Source organism: Mytilus californianus, unplaced genomic scaffold, assembly GCF_021869535.1.
Source record: "Mytilus californianus isolate M0D057914Y unplaced genomic scaffold, xbMytCali1.0.p SCAF_7, whole genome shotgun sequence".
Taxonomy (NCBI): domain Eukaryota; kingdom Metazoa; phylum Mollusca; class Bivalvia; order Mytilida; family Mytilidae; genus Mytilus; species Mytilus californianus.
In genome coordinates, this window is record NW_026262723.1 from 111,095,071 (window position 1) to 111,119,799 (window position 24,729).

The 24,729-nt window shown below is 31.8% G+C and overlaps 1 protein-coding gene across 8 annotated transcripts in view; it reads left to right on the forward strand.

The window, feature by feature from the left end:
• The first annotated feature begins 1,113 nt into the window (after positions 1–1,113).
• LOC127709438 (collagen alpha-1(XIII) chain-like) overlaps positions 1,114–24,729 on the forward strand; it is an 81,750-nt gene continuing 58,134 nt past the window's right edge. For 2 of the 8 annotated variants that reach the window (XM_052214981.1, XM_052214987.1), the window contains exons 1-4: positions 1,116–1,701; positions 3,520–3,601; positions 19,298–19,323; positions 23,697–23,732. In XM_052214981.1, the coding sequence (XP_052070941.1) occupies positions 1,438–1,701; positions 3,520–3,601; positions 19,298–19,323; positions 23,697–23,732 (408 nt within the window). In that variant the 5' untranslated portion in view covers positions 1,116–1,437. Of the gene's footprint in view, positions 1,702–3,519; positions 3,602–19,297; positions 19,324–21,342; positions 21,370–23,696; positions 23,733–24,729 lie in introns of all 8 variants that reach the window. The other 6 variants (XM_052214984.1, XM_052214988.1, XM_052214982.1 and 3 more) reach the window with 6 other exon arrangements.

Sequence of the window (24,729 nt, forward strand, 5' to 3'; positions counted from 1 at the left end):
CGAGGTACGGTGGAGACATCGTCCTCTGAAATCAACATTTTGTACGTCTAAGAACTAGTCTTGGCCGTTCAGCATTGTTCAATTTTACCAATGTTCTCTTGGTTCCCATGTTAGCAAATTTTAGACACTTGTTACAACGATTCTATGCACATCTCTCGTCAAATATGATTACGTTGGAAGGTTCAATCACCATGATAGACAAAGTCGGTACTTCATTATCTATTTGTATATACTGGTCATTAGTGTAATGGTTTGACATCACAACAACATTCTGAACTGATGAAAACAAGGCACATACATATTTATAGGTTCAAATGAGGATTCTTTCTGGTTTATGATCAATCATTCTGATATAAAACGATCAACACAGAAATAGTGTTGTTAGAACGAAAAAAGTATGACAGTTTTTCATGATTGTTGTTCATTGAAGTTTGAATGTAAAAACATGATTTAGAGTATAAAATATAAAAACACACCTGTAAATCTCTTAAGATTTATCTGCATACCTTGTAAATCAGATAACTAAGTTTTTTTGAAGCTGCATACTTTTGTATAGAACTATAACTGTCTTTTGGTGTGTGATTTGATAGCTTTCCAAAATTGCGATTTTCACAAAAAAAATTCTGACCACAGGCACGTTGGAAAAAAACAGTTATTGCTATAAAATACCAGCTCTTATGATTTTTAAACTTTAAGTAAGGCATAAGTAAAATGACAAGGCCTTCTAGAAGTAAGACTAACGTCGTTCCCATTGGTTTTTCGATCTGAAATAATACATTTATGTTGGGGTTTTATAAATGTGTCTGTGTCTATGTCATTTTAACAGTTCTCGCACCATTCATTTCAGGTGCTCGATATATGCATGAAATATTTGCCACGGACGTTATGTAACTAAGAATCAATCAGTCAGTCAGTGAACTATCTTATCCATTAAGCTTATTTATTTGAAATCAGTGTTGTCTGCTGTCAATCTACTTTCTTAGGATTCCGTTGTTCTTACTGTATAAAAGTTTGATATCTCGACACCCAAGCGGCAAATCGTCTGCTGTCAATATACTTTCTTCTTTAAAGGATCGCTGTATAAAACTTTGATCTCGCGACACCCAAGCGGCAATCGTTGATGTAAATACTATGGTATTACAGTGTGATGATGGATCTTTATAACAAATAAATAGACTTGACATTTATTCATTTAATGCACATTTTAGTGAAATAAATTATTCCGATTAGTGGCGATATGATATACATAATGATGTATATTGCGTATCTCCTGCACGCGACTTAACCATCGTCTGCAGATAAAGTTTTGTACCATAATCCAACTGCCTCGCTTCACTTGTTAGTATTTGTTAGAGTCATTCACACGTGGGGTGCTATTGTAGTGTTATAGATATGACTTAAAACGCAGATTTTATTCTATTTTGTTAGGAATTTATAATGGAAAAACATGCCAAATTCCTTCAAGGAAGCGTTAAAAAGAAATCCGGTGGCAGGATTAAATGTACTTTGTGGATAGTAGCCACTGTTGCCACAAGTTTTGTAATTGTATTACTTGGATTTTTAGTATGGTCATTAGTTTCATATCATCAACATGTTGTTAATTTAAATTCTAGAGTGGAATATTTAGAAAATGAATGCTCAAACTATAAAAATGAAATAAATGTGATAGTAGAGAGAAAAGTAGAGGAATTATTAAATAAGGTAAGTAAGGGAATCTTAAAAAGCTTTTACAATCTAGATATTTATGGGATCTATTTCATACTTATAATGCAGAAGATAAGGAAATAATTTTGACATTTTCATATCAATATCATCAGATTTCGTAAATAAGAATACTAGTATATCGAAATTGAAATAATAAACGCATATATGCAACCAACTTATTTTACTACACGAACAGAGACTGTTACGAGACTAACATATATATTAGTCTTATTTGAGAAAAAAAACATATACTTATATAATCGAATGAATAACTAATTAAATGTAATAAATCCTTTTTATTGATTGATTGATGGTTGTTTGCTTTACGTCCAGTGGTAAATATTACATGTCTTTTAAATGAAAATAACTCTATATAAATTTGGTGGGAATGAATTGATTTACTGGATTTACCGTCATCAGGACTCAGCACCAGGAACGGTCAAAATGAACATTTGAAAGCCATACATGTGTTAATACTTGAGTACTTGAGGATCTATGTTCTATCTAAAAGGGACGAACAAAAAAGAACAGCCAAATTCATCTAATGTCAACTTTGCCTTTGAGAGTAGGAACTTTATTTCTGATTAATTTATAAATTCATAAACGGTTATTGGCGAAGTCGGTCCGATTTTTTTTATATACAAATTGCTATATCATATTCTATTTTTGGGAGAACAAAACCCATTACTGACCAGTCCTTTTTATAGGCAACACCAGATAAGTATAGGAAGACTTTGTCAGTGGTATAGTAGGCCTAAGGAAACATACATGTAGAAATTATTGCCGATAGTAAAAAGAGCACAACTTTCTTTACGGGTCGTTCGGATTATCGTTAAATAAAAAGCTTTTTGGTTTATAGACTTTCAGCAACTGTCAAGTTAAAGGAAACTAAATAAAAGTGCTGTGATTTTGATATATTGGTCATTTCTTAGTATACCCAGATGCTGAACAACAACGAGAGCGAGTATCCATTCAAATATTTTCTATTTCTTAGTTCGTCAAAGGAGCTTTGTCTCGTATATATCCACTTCATTACTTTTTTTTCCAAACTATAGATGCCTTTTTGGTCGACAGAGATGTCTGGTTGCCGTATTAATTGAAGACATTCACCTCACATAAACTTTCCAGGACTTAAAGGGTCAGTAGTAACACTTTGCTGACGGCGTTTGTCCGTTTTGCTATTCGTACTAAGAAATAGCCTAGTCCGAGATTACTCTGACGTCCACCGGCTATTTTGCCAGCCTGACAAGCTGGGCCGTGGGACGTCATCTCGGACCAGAAATAGCCTAGCTGACAAGAAAAACTAATTATGTAATACAAATTTGTGATTATTTTCTATTTTTCATATATATTTGTTATGTTATATTTTATAACAATAGCATTAAGAATATTGTACTTTTACTTTCAAATTTGCAAAAGTATCACCTCCTCCAAAATATCTAAATATACGAGATACTTATATAATATGAATATTGCTTTAATTCAAATGTTGTATGTTTGTAAATATTGTCATGTTTGTCTTGGTAACAATCCAATATTTGAATTTTACACCAATAAAATGATTTGATTTGATTTGATTCGGGATGTTAAAGTCAGCAGCCGTATTTTATTGAGATGACATTTTATTTGATTTATTATAGGGTTGGACCGTTTCCAACGAAGAGTTATAGGAAGTGGGTCGGATTTTGTTTAACTTTAGAGTGTTGTTTTAGTTGTGTATTTGCTGTCTCGTTTACGACTGCGCCCATATCGCAATCTCATGATTTAAATTAGAATCTATTCAGTTTATCAATTTATTTTTTTCTTCTTCTTCAGAAATTAAAACATGTAGGATATTTACATAACAGTGAAGAACATGAACGATTCAGACGCCAAAGTAATTGTATTTGTCCACCAGGTAAGAGATTCTACATTCCCCCAAGTGATGGCTTCTCATTTTACAACATATTTAAATTTTAGGGTGACAATACGCTTTTGTAATTGTGGGTTTGTATTGAATACATAGAAACTGAGGGCATGGGAAAGCTATTCATATCACTGGAGGAAAACCACTTTATATACAAAACTAATTATTACTAGTTTCAGTTTTCAGTACTTGACGATGTAATGTTTACAAACTATATGTAAATTGGTATTATTTGATTGATATACTGAAGATAGTTTACGGTTTCCCTTAAGTTTATGAGTATTTAAAAATGACAGGCTATAATTGCAATAAAATAGAAAACCACTCTCCCACAAAGTAAGAAGTAACACAATACCAGTAAACATTTAACTTCAACGTAAACAAACCATATCTATCATAACGTTTGTTGAGATAAAATTCGGTCATGGTCCTGCATTCTAGCTCAACAAGCGCATCGGTTTGTTGGTTGCTTAAAGTCTGATTAATATCAATAGTTTATCTTTTCAAGGAAGCTGACTTCAATTAAAACTTTTATAAAGTAGTGTGAAGTGAATTTACCTATTTTGTATTGTAGCAAGTAAATGAGTCCTATTACCGCAATTTTTCTTTGTATTTTCTTAAAGCACTTAATATGTATTTAATCTTAAAAATTTGATCATTTATAGTTTTCTTTCTATCATTCACAATTGGTTTTTCCATATATAATCTGACATTTTGCACAACCTCCAGCTTGAAGAAAAGCTTCGTGACAAATACTTTTTATATATTTTTTTTTGTAAAAAGCATAATATAAACTATGTTTTGGCAAATTATTCAAGAAATTAAATCGACCGATTTCAGTTTAGACCATCCATCTTCCTGAAGGAGCGCAATTTCTGGATTTGAACAAAAATAATTTGGGAATGTGAATATTTTCCTCTGGACTGCAATTTCAATTCTATGTTGCAGGTCCTCTTTTGATATTATTTCCTTCCATATGTAGATGTCCAATTTTTTTTTAAAACAGGGCACATCTCCAGGCACCAAAACATGTGAAAACAATAATGTGGATTTTTCCATTGCAATTTTTCTTTCTTCCCCTCCGTATAATTGGTCTGAGCGAATGTGTGTAATTAAATAGAATTTAACTTTGAAATTTCCCGTAAAGGTTAGATTCTTCAAAAAATCAAATACCGGAAATAATCATAGGTACTTGGGAACAGAACAATTTGTTTTGCCCTCCCCCCTTTTTTTCCGCAAAATCCGTAATTTTTTTGGTTTTCTATTAATTTCAATTATTTTCGTGTTTTTCTGTATCTATCAATTCCAAATTTACTATCCACAGCGGACAGTAGTATATTATATCTCTATCCTGTCCCCAGGTACCAGTGGAAATAACGAGTTTCGTCTGTTCTCTATTTGCTTGGTGTGTGTGTGCTTGTCTTCCGTGGATGTCCTTCGTATACACTAATCCACCTTCCTCAATTACCTGCACTAAATTACCAACAAGTAAACAAAGAACGAATGTATATATTACAATATCTGAATTTTTGTTCCCTGATTATTGAATACAAATATATTATATAACAGTCCAAATAACCCTAGAATGAATCCTTTTAAGATAAAGATAAGAATATCATAGTGTGGTTGATTGCCAATGAGACAACGCTATTGCCAATGAGACAACGCTCCACCAGAGACCAAATAACGTAGAAGTTAGCAACTATATGTCACCGTGCGACCTTCAACAATGATGTCCGCATGGAACAGAGAATGGAAACGGGGAATGTGTCAGAGACAACAACCCGAACAAGAGCAGAAAACAGTCCAAGGCCAACAATGGGTCTTCAAAGCAGCGAGAAAATCCCGTACCCTGAGGCGGGCTTCTGCTGGCCCCTAAACAATAATATATACTAGTTCAACGAAATGGAGCTATATTAAAGGCCTCGACATGACAAATGTAAAACATTCCAAAACAAAAACAAAAACTAGCGACCTGGTTTTTTTAAAAAAAAGAACAATAAGCGAAACACAAATATGATGTACAGCAACAAACGACAACCACTGAATAACATGCACATACAGAATGTGGTGAGGTTAAACATGTTTGTGGACGCCCAACCCTCCCCTTAACCTGGAACAGTGGTGTAACACATCCAATGCATGTAAGAAATTATCCTTTGTTCTAAAGATTACAAGTATACAGGGAGGAGAAAAGGCAACGTATTCCACAAATAAATGTAATTTGTCTACTTTAAGATAGAGAGCATACGATCTTTGATAGGCTATCTATACAGGGATGTTTAATGATGAAATCTGACTTTGAAAAATGAGCTTGCCAATGTTCAACAGCTCTGTGATAAAAATCAGATGCAATAACATCTATCTCATTCAGATTGAATTTCAATTCTGTCCAAAAAAACTAATTTTCCGTCTACAAAAACATATAAAATGGGATTATATTTACAATGAAAAATCGACAAATCAATTTGAAATGATAGGGGTATCTGCTTGCGAAATTATAATTAAACTTACGGAAGATATCTTCGGAATAAATAAGGTACAAGTATTGTGGTGAGATTTGGATGAAGAATGAAGGGAGAGGCAAGAAAAGTCATTAACTTCAAACAAATCCGACACCACACCACTTCCCCTAATGAAAAGGAAAAATGGTTTCCAGGATTTTAAAGACGCATTTTTTTTTATTGTATTTTCCTTTTCTCTCTCTGATTTTCAAAGGTTCACGAAAAGCTATGTGTAAACTTAAACGTTTGATCCCTTTTTATGGATGTGTGTGCGTTACGATTTGGAGATATTCTTATATAATTGAGAACGCGTTGTATACAATATGGGTCGGCGGTCATCGCATTACTAAAAATATGTAAACTGTATTATTGAATAAATTACAATTTGGAGGTATGATAAGGTATTCTCAGCGGATTGATAAAACTTGAGAGAAATGGGACAATTTACCATCTCAATATACATGATGTTTTTATTCTATCTGATCCGTTTCATTTTTTTCGTACCTTTTTTTTCGAAGAATGGTCATCGCACTTGTTGGTGTTCGGAAAATCAATTGACGTCATACTACAGATTTTTTATTGTATTTGTAACAGTTAATAAATTTGACGTCGTATTAAATATACTTACTTTATAAAACGTTGATTAATCTCCAACAGATGGATCTAAACATCTGCCATGTGTTGTATCTATATTCTATCTTAACAAGTTTCTTACATTTGCCAAATTTTTGTTTCAGTGATATGAAATCTTATAATTTCCTGGTTTTTACTTGGTATTACTATCGAAATCGTTCTCTTTTTTAAAATTAGGGTAATTTGCTTCTTAAATGAATCTAGTTCAGGATTATAAGAATAAGAATAAACAGAATATTTATTATTCCAATCAAGGGTCCTTGATGGGCAGCATGACATGTATACACACAAAACAATACATTGTCATTTGTAACAGAAAAACATTTTTTTTTTACATTGAAATGAAATATTAAAAGTTCATATAGATATTATATGAAAACCCCCATAAACAGAATATGCATCGAACTTTGACCCTATATCTACTTCTTTGTTTTTTTTTCTTTGCGTTTTCCTTTTACATGTTATATATTACTTTTAATTCATTGTATATAAGATAGAGTGTCCCGCAGCCTGACACGATTATTTTAAACATCATTGACTGTACAATTTACATGGAGAACACCCACTAAACACTGTATATAATTCTAATCCCCCACCCCCCACTGCAGTCAAACGATTGGCATAGTTCAATGTTATATGTGTTATTGGATTAAACTATGTTGTTCAGTCTACATTCTTGTTATCTTGTTTTTTCCATTTATGAACTGTAAATAAAATCAAGTGAGAGGACATTTGCCACAACTCTGGAGTAGCAACTCTTAAATACTTTTTTTTTAATTTGACATATAATAGCTTGTATCACTCTTCTATATCAATATTTTAGGTGTATTATAAGATAAGATAAGATAAGATATTTTATTTCCAATTATGGGCCCCAAAGGGCATAAACATTACAACATCAATAATTTTTTCATAATACAATACAAACAATGAGATAAAAAAAAAAAAAAGTTAAACGAGAACTATTTAAGTTCTTAAAGAATACGTAGATAAAGAATCTATAGTATGTTGTTTTTTTTAATACTAATGCATTTTATTGCAAGTGTGGTTGATATAGATAACAAACAAGCAGCCCAAAAAGAAAAAAAGAAAAATAGATATCCACATATGTATAGTACACAAAAAGTTGGATCAATTAAATATATAATAATTAGCCAAAAAGAAAGTAGAAATTAAACATGTCCATGACTCATCCTGTGTCAGCAGCAAATAGGAAAGCATTATGGTTTCCTAAAGGCAGCTGACACCAGGGGGCGATACCTTATGGGCCATAGGCATGTAAAATGTGTGTAAATGTCTCTTTCCTACCTGTATCAAAAGCAAACAAGGAAGCATCATAGGTAACTTGAATGCAGTTGATACCAGGGGACGATGCCTCAAGGATATAAGAGAACATTTGAATAAATAATATATCTTAACAATTATTTTTTTTTTTAATCGGCTAGTATGTTTGTGATATTCAGATGAATATAATTTTCTATGTCCAATCAAATGTATATACACACATAGATTTCCTTTAACTAATCTTCACTAAGGAAGATGTTTGTATATAAAATTACATATTATTTTAAGTAACTCAACATTTTCTACACTAAATAACCAGATAATTTTGCTTTGACTGTTCATATGATTAAAATAAGAATTATATTGTGCAATACTAGCTAACATACAATTTCTATCATCCTCAAATTTGTTACAATCAAATAGAAAATGAGCCTCATCTTCGACAGTATTGGAAGAACATTTATTACATATTCTGTTAATTCGGGGAATACCCTGATATCTACCTAATTCTATTTGTAATCTATGAGAAGATGCACGTAATTTAGTAAAACTTCTTCTAAGTTCAAAATTCTTGATCAATGTTAGATATTTTTCAAAACCAAAATTTGTTTTATATAAAAGGTAGGTTTTCAGTTTACTGTCTGAAAATTTATCTATTTGTTTTTTCCAACAGCTAATAAACAATATTGATAGCTTGGTTTGTATATATTTCTTAAATTTGTATAAGGATTCACAAAATGGAGCATTTATGGCATTTGTATAGTCAATACCAAGTATTTTAAAAACAACATTTATTGAACCATACCATGATGTTATATTCATGTGATGTAGTGTCTTTGATTGTGTATATGCCTCTTTTAATAGAGGAAAATTATTACCTAAATTCTCTAATCTATACCAGTACAATAACATTCCTTTTATAATATTAAAATATATTGGAAATCTTCCAAGTTCAGATAACACTGCAGCATTTGTTGTTTTCTTGTGTACCCCAAGTATAAATTTACAAAATTTTATATGAAGTTTCTCACAGGGTAAACCTGAATATAATTTTTCAAAAGATATATCTTCCTTCTTACATTTAGAGGAAAGAGAATTAAACATCCCCCATATTTCGCTGTATTATATGAATGTCATGTAAAATACTGTATGTTGTTAAGATTATATTTGTTATATGTGTATGCCTCCCTGGGGACCTAATGTGGAAAATGAAATATCTTATCTTATCTTATCTTATATGTCATCTCCTTTGCTCTTTGTTCTCTTGCGATGAGATTCAAGTTGTCACCATAATCATGGTTCTCAGGAAAATTGTATGCAAAGATTTACCATGCATTCATTCTCTCTGTATCCTTTCAAACTCTGGCAGTTGACATTTTATATTGAATATGTTTAGGTGTTATAGCTAAGTATTGTAACAAGTTTTATTGCAATTGGACGCAAAACGTAAATTCTACTGCCTTGTCCCGTGTGTTTTTAATATATACCAAGCTTTGAATATGATCTTTTAAGTCTTACAGGTAATTTTTAGGCTTCTAATGTAATTAAACTCGAATGTTATGGACGAATTGGTCTTCGAGCGTGTTCCGTATCCTCATTGCACCCATTCTTAAGTATTTATACGTTTGCCACCCATGGAGTCAAACTATTTCGAAATAAAAAAAAACCACTTTTTTTAAAAGTACACAAAGAATCGATTGATGAATCGTCTGGTTAGTTGGAAAAGCCCTTTGATGACCTTTTTTTAAATACATCACTTTCGTTTTTGGTGTGAATTATAAGTGCACAATTCTAGATTTTTAGGTTTTTCATAGACGGCGAAGCCATCTGGTCTTTGATACAATTACAAATGTTGTTACCCAGTATTTGATTGTGAATTAAGCATATTTACTACACAACTTTGAAGTGAAATAAAATATAATTCGGGTTTTACACTTTCACATGTGTTACTGGACTTTACTTCCGTTTCATTGCTGTTATAATTAAGCATATACATTCGTATTCTACATTTCTGTACTTTCTGAGGTTTTCTGCAGCAAACACAACCAGGTTGATTTACTTAAATTCGAATGAACTAATAACTCAGTTCATCTACAGTAAGCGAACTGTATGCCATTTCCTGTATGTATAACACCAGTGAATAAACTCATCATATATAGATACCAGGATTGAAATTTTATATTTGCGCCAGACGCGCGTTTCGTCTACAAAAGACTCACCAGTGACGTTCGAATCAAAAAATGTTAAAAAGGCCAAATAAAGTACGAAGTTGAAGAGCATTGAGGACCAAAAATTCCTAAAAGTTTTGCCAAATACAGCTAAGGTAATCTATTCATGAGGTAGAAATGACTTATCATTTAACATGATGGATTTAAGCATAACAACTAGAGGTATTGCGAGCAAAGCTCACCAAATGACATCCGGCCTTTTCAAAGTTCATGATTTGCGGAAAACCCAAATAATAATTCGGACCAATAAAAGCAAAATTGGAGGTGCGCACTCGGCTGCACTATGGCAATATATATATCATTAATAGTTAAGATTCTGAGAAGGTGTCATTAAATCATAATTTGGGATATAGTAGGAAAAGCCCATACAAATGTATACTATATGCATGGTGTGCAGATATGACGAAGTCAATGTCATACCAAAGTAAACCCAAAAATCTTTAAGACGAAGAAATGAAAATGTAAAAGTATAAATGAACATCATTTGAGTAAGATTCTATGAAAGTGGAACAAATTATGTCAAGCGGTTTAGGAGCAGTTCCGAATAGAAAAGTTGAGACAGAAGGAAAAACAGACCGACTGACTATATATACAGCACGCTTATTAAAGCGGGTTATAGTATGATTGCCTGTGAAACAACTTTCAATTACAGAATAATATATAGGGGACGGAAACAACTATACAGGTCAAATAGATTTGGACTTTTCCCACAAACGCTTATTCTTAAACACTTTATTAGAATATGAAAACGCATGTAACTAAATATTCGCACTACATGGAATGTGTACTGTGCACCTTGATCACACTTTCTAATTTCTGCAATTTAAATCATGATATTACATGTATTTGTAGTGTAAATAAAGTCTTTACTGTGCAAGCGCGAATAACCAGAAAGTTCGAACTAGAAAAGATTGTGATGGTTCTTTGTGTTCTGGACATCAAAATTCTACCTTAACCCTTGCCAAGAAAGCGCAAAGCGTATAATCCTCTATATATTAAATTCATAGTTTTCAGCTCTTTTTTAAATTACCATTTCCAACAAAAATCGTCACTTCAGTTCTTTTCTCTCTCTTTTATGTCTAAAGTTTCAAGTTGCCTCTGCCTATTAGACTCAGGTGTGAACATTTCTACTCATTGGCTTTGCATCTCAATAAGCCTTACAGAGTTATCAAAGATACAAGCTTATAGTTTAGTAAGACAGACGCGCGTCTACGCTGAAATCAAAACAGTTAAAAGCTAGGCCAAAGGGACATTTGGATATTGCATCATGATTGGTTACTATAGTTGATTCTTAAAGCGAGGCTATTCCTCATTGCTTATTTTGTCGTCTGTGAGATGTTATAATCAGGATTCTTTCATGCTCAATTTGCTGTTAGAAAATAAACATTACCGGTCATGGATATCGGTATGTGCCTCATTATCAACTACCATAACAAATATTTTATCCGCTGACAACCTGTCCTAAAATGGCACCGCCTGATAGCACACCTGCATAAGTCAATTCGAGGTGCAAGGTGCCTTTATTTTTTAAATTGCGCCGGCTAGTAGCACACCTGTATAAGTCTGATCGAGGTACGTACACATGTAGTACACATTCAATGTAGTGCGAACATTCAGATTTACATGCATATTATATTCCATGAAGTGTTTAAGAATAAATTTCAAATCTTGTGCGATAAAATAATCCACGTTACAGAAACATGCTTAGTATTGCATTTTTTTTTTAAATCTCTATTTTTCTATTTCATCCCAATCTATGATCATTCAAAAAACTTTAATTCTATATTATGCTAAACTAAAGTAAGCATGCAGCAGTGGGAAAATGAATAAACATGAAATCTTCAGTGTTCATTCCACTATCGATTTAGTCAGTGATTTCCTCATCAAGAAAGCATCAAGTCAAATATGCAGGAACATTAAAAGATAATGTCTGGCTGGTGTGAACAAGATAAGTAGCGATTATTGTCTAATTTATTTTTTATTTAAACCATGGAGATAAGAGATACGTGAATTAACTTCTGCACCCAGTGTCAGTTCGCTAGATCTAAGAGATGCACCAAGCAGTTAATAGTTTTCTTAACTGCAGTTAGACTGGGTAACATCAGTTTAATTGTTGCCCTTTTAGTATGCACTATAGATTCATGACATTGAAAAATTGCAATTTGTCAAAAATACAAAAATAAATCATAAATGTAATTTTGTGTACTCTATATAGTATCTTGATCAATGACTTCGACGGCACCGTAACATTCCACGTGGTGCATGAATACTGTAATTCCACATATTGAGAAACTTCACCGTGACGGTCTAACACTGTCTAAAGCCTCTTTTTATCATCACGTAGAAGAATATATAGATAAAGGAATGAGTGGGTTTTTCCGAAAGTAGAGAAGTGTTGGAAAATGTAGACAATTTTAAACGAGGTACATATAACTTGTATGGGAGATCAAAGTTTCTGGAGTTGAGAAAGGTGCAAAGTGCATACTTTTATAAGCTTGACATATATGTGTGGACACTTGTATATTGATAAAGACCGTGTTGACCTCCGCATGTCTATTTGGTTAATTTTGTGTGTCGCCGTTGGGTTGCTGTCTTATTAACGTATACTACACATTTATTTTTTCTTGCAATGGGGAATTCGAAGTCATGTTTTGTTGTTGAAAAGTTTAGTTATTAAGTCTGCCTCATACAAATACGGGAATAAGTTTGTGAGAAGGGGTTAATAGTTGGTTCCCATATAAATGTCGAATGTTAGTGGAAAAACACCTTAATCAAACATTATATTGTCAATAAAATATACCAACATCTTGATGATGTCAGTTTCAGATTTTCAAATTTGGTTTATATCCGATAAAGCAAATGTGAGTTATCACAGACACGCTTCAAATTGACTCCACTATATATGACTCTAAAACGACAAATTATAAAATCGTCTAAATAGATAAAGGGAGCTAGTCTTAACAAATATAACAAATATAAATATAATTATGCAAAAATTTGGAAATATCCCTCGAAGCAACCTGGATTAGTCAAGGACATGTTTATAGTCATCATTTTTGCATTTATATTCCGATAGCTCTGGAACACCTATCTGAAAATCAAAATGCAAAAGGAGTTGTCTTCATTGAACCAAATATTGTAAAAAGAAATATTCGTTAAAGAAAACTTGATTTATCGGAGGTGTAAATGACGAGAGTATGAAAAATTCCATTTTATTTTTGCCTTAATAGACAATTCATATTTATGCATTTGATTAGCTATTAAATGTTACTATAATACATCTTCAGGATAAAACACTTGTAACTCAGTTATACTTCAATGTACTTTGTATTATTTCATAGTTTGAACGAGTCTTCCTTCTTGAGTTGAAATCGACGTTCTTATATATAGCATAATAAAGTCACCATCTAATTAGTGAAATTATATAATAATTCATAAAATCATTTACATGAAAGGGATTCAGGTGAAACAATGGAAATAATATTCTGTCGATTATTACTGTTATTTGATTAATGACTTCTTTGACTAAGAATTTAGTGGAAATGATACAAAAGCAACAATACTTCTAAATACCATCTGCTAATATGTAGCAACAGTGCCAAAATATTGTAACGTCTAGCATCATTTCCTTCTATTTACACCTTATGTACGCAATAATGTCAATCAGACAGGTAATTCACCGTGCATTAACGCATGGGACACTTTTTAAATGATTAATGTCAACATAATTAGTAATACTGACTGAGAAAGGGCTATTGTTTAGTAGTTAAACATGGTAAAAAAAGCATGTCTTGGGATCAGTGAATGTGGTATGATTGCCAATGAGACAAATATCCGGCTATAGACCAAAGGACGAGGATGTAAATAACAAGTAACAACTAGTAAAAAAATTTACTTCTTTCGATCTTCACACATTTTTAATATAATTATAATAGATATTTGTGTTTTGTCTCAAAAAGAAAAAATATCTCCCTTGCAATGCATTACTTTACCACAAAAGGCATATGGACTAAGGTCAAGTTGCAAGTAACAAATGAGTAATTGCATGAGAAATGTATCATAGTTTATAACATTAAGTTGTATGCAAGTCTCTTTTATTTTATCAAATATTACCGAATGAAAAACCTTAAAACGGTAGAGCACATTTTACCGAACAACAAGGCTTTTGAAATAGATCAAGTTAAGAACCAAGTTATGGCCGTTTTGATGTTTTATGATAAAGTTGAAACTCAAGGACATATTTGGTAAAAAGTGAACTTTGTCCTTTCTTAACGCAATCTATAGATTTATCTAAAAAAAATAGATTTTTCTTTTTCAATAGCAATTCCGTTTAAATGATATAAAAACAATATAAAAAGTACCACAGAGTTCGTGTCAGATGTATTAACCATTTTTTTTTAAATTGTGTTCACAGTGGAATAAAGTTGAACCACTACGCTATACAGCATGTTGTATATATAGCCGTAGTAATACAACAACACACCATCGCCGTTTTTAGTTAATTTTTCACTTTGAAATTGAAGACCACTCCAAAGCAAATACTTGTTCTTCGGACTTTAATGTACAAAGATTTGAGCGAGTTAGCGAACAAACTGTTTTACTTGTCTTCTAGGAATGAATGTTTTAGCAAGAGAGGAAGTGATTTTTTTTAGTTTATTCTTCAGAGATTAGGAGCGAAAAATAATTTCTTAACACCATTTTTTTTTTAAATTTATGTGAATTGTTTGGCGAGCGAAGACGTTTAAGAATTAAAAGTTTTGATTAATTTAGATGGAGCGATAATTTAAAAACTTTTCAGGGAATGGCGGGAAATATTTTCTATGTTTAAGAAATTTTGGTGCGAGCAAATTCGAAGAACAGTAAATTCATTTTTGAATAGCCTTATAGGACACGTTCAACACGATGAATGCTATTCCTCTTTCATTTTCGATCACGAGGTCACGATGACCTAAATTTTGTACGCCCACAATATTTTGAACAGATAACATTAGATTGAGCAACATCACCAAAACAAAAATACAATCAATGGTAACCCCCTTATAACATACATAGACATATATACATCAAGTGGGTTGGGGTACAAAAAGGATGTCTTGCCAAGTCGACGATGGTAATAGGTCAATAAGTTCTGATTTCGCTTTTAAACATATTATAACTTTTTCTTATTCTAATCTTGGGGGGGGGGGGGGGTGATATATAGATATATATGTAAGTGTTGATAGATATGTATGTGTGTGTTGTTTAAATGATAGTTTTGGTTGCAATCCTATAATTTTGTATTAAAAACCAATAAAATATCATCTTATTTTTATTCGATCGAAAAACATGTATGACTTATATATTTGTCTCGAATATGGACCTCCTACGCGACTCAGTCGGACGGATAAATACTTTAATCAAATCCCCAGTCATTGGATGGGAATGAGAATTTAGAAGATGTGACAAGATTTTCTCTTTTCTGTAAGACAAGACACTGATGTTTGTCACATGCTTAAGATGCGCATTTCTGTTTGAAGTGTTTTAGTATTGCTGTACTTGAAGTTTGTAGTTTATGTAATGAGGTATAATCAAGATACGAGATAAGATGTAGTCGTTTTACTACAGTTATGATTTATTGAAGAGTTGAAGTTCTACCATCAGAGGATGATACTTACTAATGGTTACTGACAGATACATGTTTCGTATTAGTTAATTAAAAGTCAATACTACTGCTACAATTTTCAATGATTTCACATATTAAACATGTGTTTCTATGAATGAATGGCATACACAAAAAAAGAACTTTTTCTGTAAGAGATAGTTTCAGACTTATAGACCAAGAAATGCGTACGACAAATATCACACCAAAGAATGACATAAAACGTTGAATTGATGTCGACGGCGTGCCATAGATAGGGGTGTCAGTATGAAAATGAATCTAGGAACATTTTCATTATATCGCGTGACTGACTGAAATGTACTCTGCATTTTCATATGTAATTTAATGTTCGTTGCCGTCCGTACATAATCCATATTGAGTTATAGGACCAACTATTCGAGAAAAAAAAAACAGGACTGCATTAGACCTCTCCAACTTCGTACTTTAATGATCTTTAATTGGCCTTTCAAGTTTTTTTTTTATTCGAGCGTCTTTTGTAGACGAAACGCGCGTCTGGTGTACAAAATTTTAAGTCTGGTATATTATTGGAAACATTTAAGCCAAATTCCTTTAGCGCATGCAAACATTTTTCTTTAACAAAAAATGAAGTTCGTTATTTTACTGTTGGCATCATTTTGGGTGAGAAATAAGTTTCTCTACGATTAAAGCATACTTGAAATATGGTAACAATTTTGAAGTGTATCAGTGTTGGTAAATAATTTGGTACATGCTATTTTTATAATGTAAAAGCATTCGGAATATTTTTATAATGAACTGTAATGTATAGTAAATGTTATATCTCAATTATATTATGTTATCATAATAACCTCTAACGATTTTACACGCTGAGAGTAAATTATTATGGTGTTTATAATGTATTGTTTTAATCCTGAATTTTGACAAGTTTTAAAGAGTAAGCGATGGATTCCGGTAGTTTAATGAAGTTTGGATATCATTAGGATTGAACAGTTAACGTCTGTTTTTAACGTTAGTGACCTAACAGTTACCTGGGACTATAATACTAACAGTAGTATAATAGTTCCAGCAGTTACTGAGCGAGGACCCTTATTGGCGTAGGAGATGACGGAACTTAAAGGGGATTCTGAAAGTGATACTGAAGCAAAGAAAAAAACCTACCTTTTCGCAGTATAGTCTATTTGTCTAGAAGTTAGCCGGTGTTGTCTTTTTCATTTTTCAAGGTCTTATAACTAACATACGTCCTTGATTTTTTATAATTATTTTTTTCTCCAAAATATTCGGATCAAAGAATATCCGGGAACGATTTAGATTTTATAATAAAGACATCCGGTCTTAAATTTTTACGTACGAACTGTATTTGGCTCGTGTTTGTTGTTGTAACCCATGTTGAACAGCCCCATAGCAGAGGTTTCCATAAAGGGGAATTGAGATAGGAAAAGACGCTTATGGTTTTAATGATTACCACCCGATTCTTATTTTCTTATGACCAGAGACGTTAAATACGGTATGCTGTATGGAATTTTACTCGGGGGGGGCCTACGACTCTGCTGGGAACAGTATATCAATATATATGTTCCTGGACTCTGCTAGCGGCACAAACACTTTTTCTGTATAGTATGAACGTAGCCTATACCTTATATTAACACATGCATGTTTGATCTGATCTTGTAAATTGTCTAACTGGGCTTTGGGTTAGGATTTTTACAATAAGAGGAGAATTCATATATATATATGAGGGGTGTAAAGGGGGGGGGGTATCTGCACGGAAGAACGCAAAAAAAAAGTGCCATTTTACGATGAACAAACAATTAAAGATTTCTTGCACGTTGATCTTTTTACCGATTTCACGAAACATGGTGAATAACGAACCTTTTTCACTGCTGCACGTGAAAATAAAACTGGCAAAACACATTGCACGAAAATAACCCTTTACAACCCTCATATATGAAAATGTAACCTCTTCCACATGCCTTACCCTTATGGTATTTTACTGTATACAGTTATAAATTTCTTGTTATGACATTTATGGTATTTTGTAAAAAAACAAGTAAGAATAAAAGGAGATGTGGTGTAGAAGTCAATTAGGCCCGAATAAAGATATATTTAAAGGTCAACATATAGTCTGCAACACTTGACTGATAATTGCCAGCTTTCCCCATTTATGGAAGATTTCTCACATGAGAGTTCAGTTGTTGGTTTGACTCTTGAAATCTTCCAATATATAAACTGACTACCCCAAAACAGACAGTCACAGGAGTTGTAATGACATACATAAAATAGGGTACTCATTCAAAACCATAGAACATTAGATGTAATATACTTAAGACTAGTTTAAGAGATGAATTATGCATAAAATACCCTCTGGAAATTTTGAGAAGTTGTCAGATATGTAGACAGGTATCTGTACAGTATGTCAAGCATGCTCTTAATCATAGAGTCTTTTAAAAAATTGGAATAAATTGAATCAAAAACCTCCTTTTAGCATTGAAAAACCCAATCTACATTGCAAAAATTTCCCTGAATGACAACAAGCACAAACTAAATCAGTTAGTTTGACGTAAGACTAACTCATTTGTGTTAAAAAAAATGACACATTTAAATTATATAAGAAGAATATTACATAAAATAAGGTTAAGATACAGTTATTGCATTTCTCATTAATGAATAGTAAGTTTTCACTAGAGATAATTATCAAAATTTGAACTGACTTTTCTAGAATTTTAATTTTTTTATCTTACTTTATTTTATAATATATGACATAAAGATTTTTTTCTGTCATACATTGTCTCGTTGGAACTCATACCACATCTTCTTATTTTTATGTAATTTTTTTTATATTTTGCTGAAAACCATCATTTTTAACAAGAAACATTTATTATTTTTTTTTAAAAAAATATAAACATTGTGAGATAAGGCGAACATGTCATGTGAAGTTTTTGTAAATTTGCTGTTAGAAGTAACAAAATAAAAATTTGGTAAATTTGGTGTTAGAAGACACAAATAAAAAAATTTGCTGTTAGAAGACACAAATACAAATTTTGTAAATTTGCTGTAAGAGAAATTTGCTATTAGAAGACACAAAATAAAAATTTTGTAAATTTGCTGTTAGAAGACACAAAATAAAAATTATTCTGCTTTTCATGCAAATTGGGAAAGAATATGAAGCTTATATAATTTTGAAGTATGATCTACATGTATAGCTCCATGAAAAAGGGCATGATTTGCAAGTGTTGATTAAAAACAAGATTCCACTATTGTAGTAGGACTAATGTAATAGGTGATATCTGGAGATTAGTACCCCCTTATCCATATATTGGGGGGTATGAGTATTTCCTCAGCCAAATATCAGGGGTCGTACTCGTAGTTGGACTAGGCTCACATAGCTATATTTTGTAATACATAATAACTTTTTTTATTACAGGTGCGCCTGGACAGAAAGGAGACCAAGTATGTATAAAGACTTTTACTGCTCTTAATTGTTGTCTTTGTAAAGTTACATGATTATAGTACATGTTCCTGTTATTTTAGAGAAGAAAATGAATGATTAACAGTTCTAAGTTTCTTCATACAATTTAAAGTATTTTAAATAATTTTATGATTAGTAGCAGTCAATGCACATAAAATGATTTATTTCCAAAAGTAAATACAGCTTATAGGATTATACTTAGATAAAGATGTATTCAGCTGACACAATTGTAAGAATAATGACAATGATACATAAAGTGTAATAATGTTGACCTTAGATTAACTTAAAATGATTATTATTTATTATAGTAATACAAATATTATTAAAAAAATCTGCACGTCTGTGAGGAAAAGTGATCAACAATAAATCATAACTCTTACATATCAATAAAGCCTGTTTGGGAATATTATGGAAATGGTATGATGAAGCCACATTTTGGCCCATGAATTTGAAAATCAAAATGTTCAGACTGTTAGCTTTAAAAAAAGAACTGTCAAAATAGCCTCATTTTGAGAGCTTGTCAATAATATTTAGATGTCAGTCAAAGCCTTACTCTAAAAGATCATTTGATACAAGTTGCCTTATACACAGATGTTACTGAGGGTAAAATATCTCTTTTGGTAAGGCAATGCCTTATACAAAGATGTTACTGAGTGTAAAATATCTCTTTTGGTAAGGCAATGCCTTATACAAAGATGTTACTGAGGGTAAAATATCTCTTTTGATAAGGCAATGGCTTATACACAGATGTTACTGAGGGTAAAATATCTCTTTTGGTAAGGCAATGGCTTATACACAGATGTTACTGAGGGCAAAATATCTCTTTTGGTAAGGCAATGGCTTATACACAGATGTTACTGAGGGCAAAATATCTCTTTTGATAAGGCAATGGCTTATACACAGATGTTACTGAGTGTAAAATATCTCTTTTGATAAGGCAATGGCTTATACACAGATGTTACTGAGGGCAAAATATCTCTTTTGGTAAGGCAATGGCTTATACACAGATGTTACTGAGGGCAAAATATCTCTTTTGATAAGGCAATGGCTTATACACAGATGTTACTGAGGGTAAAATATCTCTTTTGATAAGGCAATGGCTTATACAAAGATGTTACTGAGGGTAAAATATCTCTTTTGATAAGGCAATGGCTTATACAAAGATGTTACTGAGGGTAAACTATCTCTTTTGGTAAGGCAATGCCTTATACACAGATGTTACTGATGGTAAAATACCTCTTTTGGTAAGACAATGGCTTATACAAAGATGTTACTGATGGTAAAATATCTCTTTTGGTAAGGCAATGCCTTATACACAGATGTTACTGATGGTAAAATATCTCTTTTGGTAAGACAATGGATTATACAAAGATGTTACTGAGGGTAAAATATCTCTTTTGGTCAGGCAATGGCTTATACACAGATGTTACTGAGGGTAAAATATCTCTTTTGGTAAGGCAATGCCTTATACAAAGATGTTACTGAGGGTAAAATATCTCTTTTGGTAAGGCAATGCCTTATACAAAGATGTTACTGAGGCTAAACTATCTCTTTTGGTAAGGCAATGCCTTAAACACAGATGTTACTGATGGTAAAATATCTCTTTTGGTAAGACAATGGCTTATACAAAGATGTTACGAGGGTAAAATATCTCTTTTGGTAAGGCAATCGCTGATATCTGCAATTTCATGGGCCAAACAATGGTTGTTAACATACCTTTGAGTAAAATAACATGCCATTTAAAATACCCAATTAAAAGCTCACATTGCATGAATTTGTGTATAACAATATCTGGTTGTATGAAAAATGTAATGTATTCAAAATATCAGGCATTCTATCTTCAAAGAAAGTTTATTTTATCTTAGTTAACCTTGAATGAATAATTTATTTCATCTTATGAATTACAGGAATAGTGAATAATTTAGTTAATCTTCTAGTTATAAGATTAGAACCTGATATATGTATAGATCTATGTTTTATGTCTGTCTACTGTACTACAGGGTATCCAAGGAAACAGCGGCTTTCCGGTACAGTTTTTATTCAATTAATTTATAGCACTTATATTTTAAACACAACATGTATATAAATAATGTATTAAACTAAAACAGCTTCCATATATTTAAACAGAACTCCTTAATATGCTCCTGTATAGGACAAATATAGCTTAACCTATATAATTATAGCTTCACTTACACTTGTCAAGATCTCTTGACATTCATTGTACAACTATGCTGCTCCTATTGCAGAGTGCTAAAACTTTACACAAAATACTAGCCTTATCACAATTTTCATAGATGTTGTTGGTCAGAAATGTACAAATAATCCACAAAGAAGTCGGTCACATAGAGTAGTTAAAAGGCAGAAAGGGGACAAGTATTTAAAACTTTACTTTTTACTGTCTTGTGTGACTATAAAGGTTTCTAAAAGATAACATTCATATACTTTAGGACTATAGGGCAATCCATACTTTGTCATACATGCAAGACTTTTTGAACTGTAAAACACTGGATGTATTGATTCTGAGATTAATTTTGAGAAGGCCTAGCATGCTTTCATGTTGCTAATAACTTCCACATTCTTTAAAAAAAAATCAATTGAAAAATATTTACATTTCATCCTATGCAAATCATGAACAAATTAGTTTACCTTAAGTTTATTTAGTAAACAGATTAAGATAGTTGTTTTCTTTTAGCATTTTGTAAACATACAAATTATTGTGTTTATTTTTATGTAATGTTGCAAGATGTAGAGTGTTGGAAGATTTTTGGATTAAAATCAGTTTTTTCTCCAAAAAACAGACCTAGTGTTATATAAACATTACCAGTATTAAGCAGATGTTGCACATCCTTAGTGACTTGGTAAATATTTACAAAAGAAAGTTTGTTAATAAATGTATCATTCTGTTTTGTGTCTGATGGCCCACCTAAAATTGGCATATTCGAATTAATGGGATGTCTATGGTAATGGAGTATGTTAAAACAATGTCAGATAATAACAAAAGACCCATCACAATTTCTGTGTTATGGCAGTTTTTTATAACTACATCAAGATTTTGTTTGCTGGTTATTTATGAGGGCAAATCAGATGATTAATGAACATTAAATTATAATACATGGACAGATTTTTGGTTTTATTCGGGATCAACATCCTTAGTTCCAACCTGAACCAGTTCCATTAAGTGTGCCAGTTTGTGTTTTACAATATGCCACAGATATCATATCTTGTTTCATCTTTACAAATTATAGAACATGATTAGATTTTTGTCAATTGATTGTGTTGATAGGAAGTTCATCAGGTGATTATCATCTTAAAAGCTATATCATGTTAGAATATCATCATTACATACAGATGTCTTATTAAATTCACAACTTTATTTGAAATTTTCCAAATTACTGCACTAAAATATTAATCACCTGACCTTATCTTTGATTAATATATAGTAAAGAAGATTTCCCTTCCAGAAATATTTGGCAGTAGATTCTAAAGCATGCCTTTATTATCTCTCAGTGTTGAAGAATTTCCATTCATTTATTTTTTAGGGTTAAATAAATCTTTATGTTTAATGTCTGACTCAGAATTTAAATCATCCTGATCATGCATGAAATATTTGCCACTGGAAGTTAAGAAAGCAACAATCAATCAATCAGAATTTAAAACTGTAAAGTGGGAAATAATATATGGCAGCCTGTTGTTTGTTGGAGGTATTTTATGATTGGTAGGCATCATTTTCATGAGAATTTCAGAAAGAGGACCTACTAACGTTAAAGCAATGATGCCATCTAATTTTTCTTTTCGGTTAGTAAAAGGTACAAACAAAAAATCAACATAATTTGTGTTGAAACGAAATTTATTCTGGCAGGCAACCTTTACTAAACTACAAGTAAATGCCTAAAATGTAAAAAAAATTATATACTTTTTTTTTTAAAAACTGCTATAAGTCATGTCCTGTATAGAGTAACTTTTTATTTGAATTTTAACCTTGGGGATTCTATGGCTATGGTCTATAGGTAGTAGATGTTTAACCTTGGGGATTCTATGGCTATGGTCTATAGGTAGTAGATGTTTAACATTGGGGATTCTATGGCTATGGTCTATAGGTAGTAGATGTTTAACCTTGGGGATTCTATGGCTATGGTCTATAGGTAGTAGATGTTTAACCTTGGGGATTCTATGGCTATGGTCTATAGGTAGTAGATAGACATGAACCTGTGTACTTACTTCAACTTTTTTTTTGGCAAGCAAGCATACAGTAAATATAAACTTTTGGTCCTTTACTTAGCATGGAAGTTTTTAAAAAAGTAAAATCAAGTCTTCAGAATTTGAACTTATTTTTAAGAAATACTATATATTTCAGGGCAAGACAGGAGACCGAGGTTTCAATGGATTCCCGGTTGGTGTTTTATTTTAGCACCTTGGTCTTTATCCAAAAATCTGTAATCACACATGACAAACCAATTTGCATACAATTTATATGCATGGCAAATGATTTTACCATTAAGAATGTTGATTCACAACTGCAAATGACTGCATTCAATAAGTTATATACATTTATCATACATGCATATCACTTGAGAATAAAGCTTAGTATAAGAAAAAAAAAGTATGAATAAGAAACTTTAAAGAAAATTTAGAAAATGTTCAAAGAGATATGTATATGGGAATAGGAGGGCTATAATTGAAATTTTGTTTTCATTGAGTTTTGTATTATAGAAGCTTATAATGAAGATAAGTTCAGACTAAAATATTCCTGTTTATCATTGTCTAATTGATTTTTTGAAGTTTATGTTTGTTTAATAGTGAAAGAAAGTAAACAAAATTGATGGCAAAAATAGAGCAAAAAAATCAATAATCTTAAAATGCTTCACAACCAAAAGAATAAACACATTGAGATTTAATGGGCTGGGGAAATTTCCCTTTTTTTTCCAAATCCAACCACCTTTATAACCCCTCCCCCCAAAAAATAAAGTAAAAAAATACCTTGCTGAGCTGAATCTTTTCATACCATAGAGATGATGACTTGGAATCCCTATACAATTTTTGTCTTGCTTGTAATAAACATGTAATTACAGAAACAGTCTGAATTCACATGTAACAGTTTTCTAAAATTAAAAGCTTTTTAGCATTGGTGTGTACAAAGCTCTTGATTGATAGCATGTTTAAGATGAAAGTTGTATTAAAGACAGAATTATTTGTAGCAACTAGTAATTTGGTCGTGTTGAAACTAAACCAGATCCTACCGAAAAAAATGATTCCAAAATATCTAATGACCTTAACTTTACAATACAGATTTACGATAATTGAATTTTGTTTCCAAATTTCTTGAAAATGTTAGATCTGAATAATTGTTACACTTGTTGAAAAATTTCTACATTTATGATAAAGTTTTT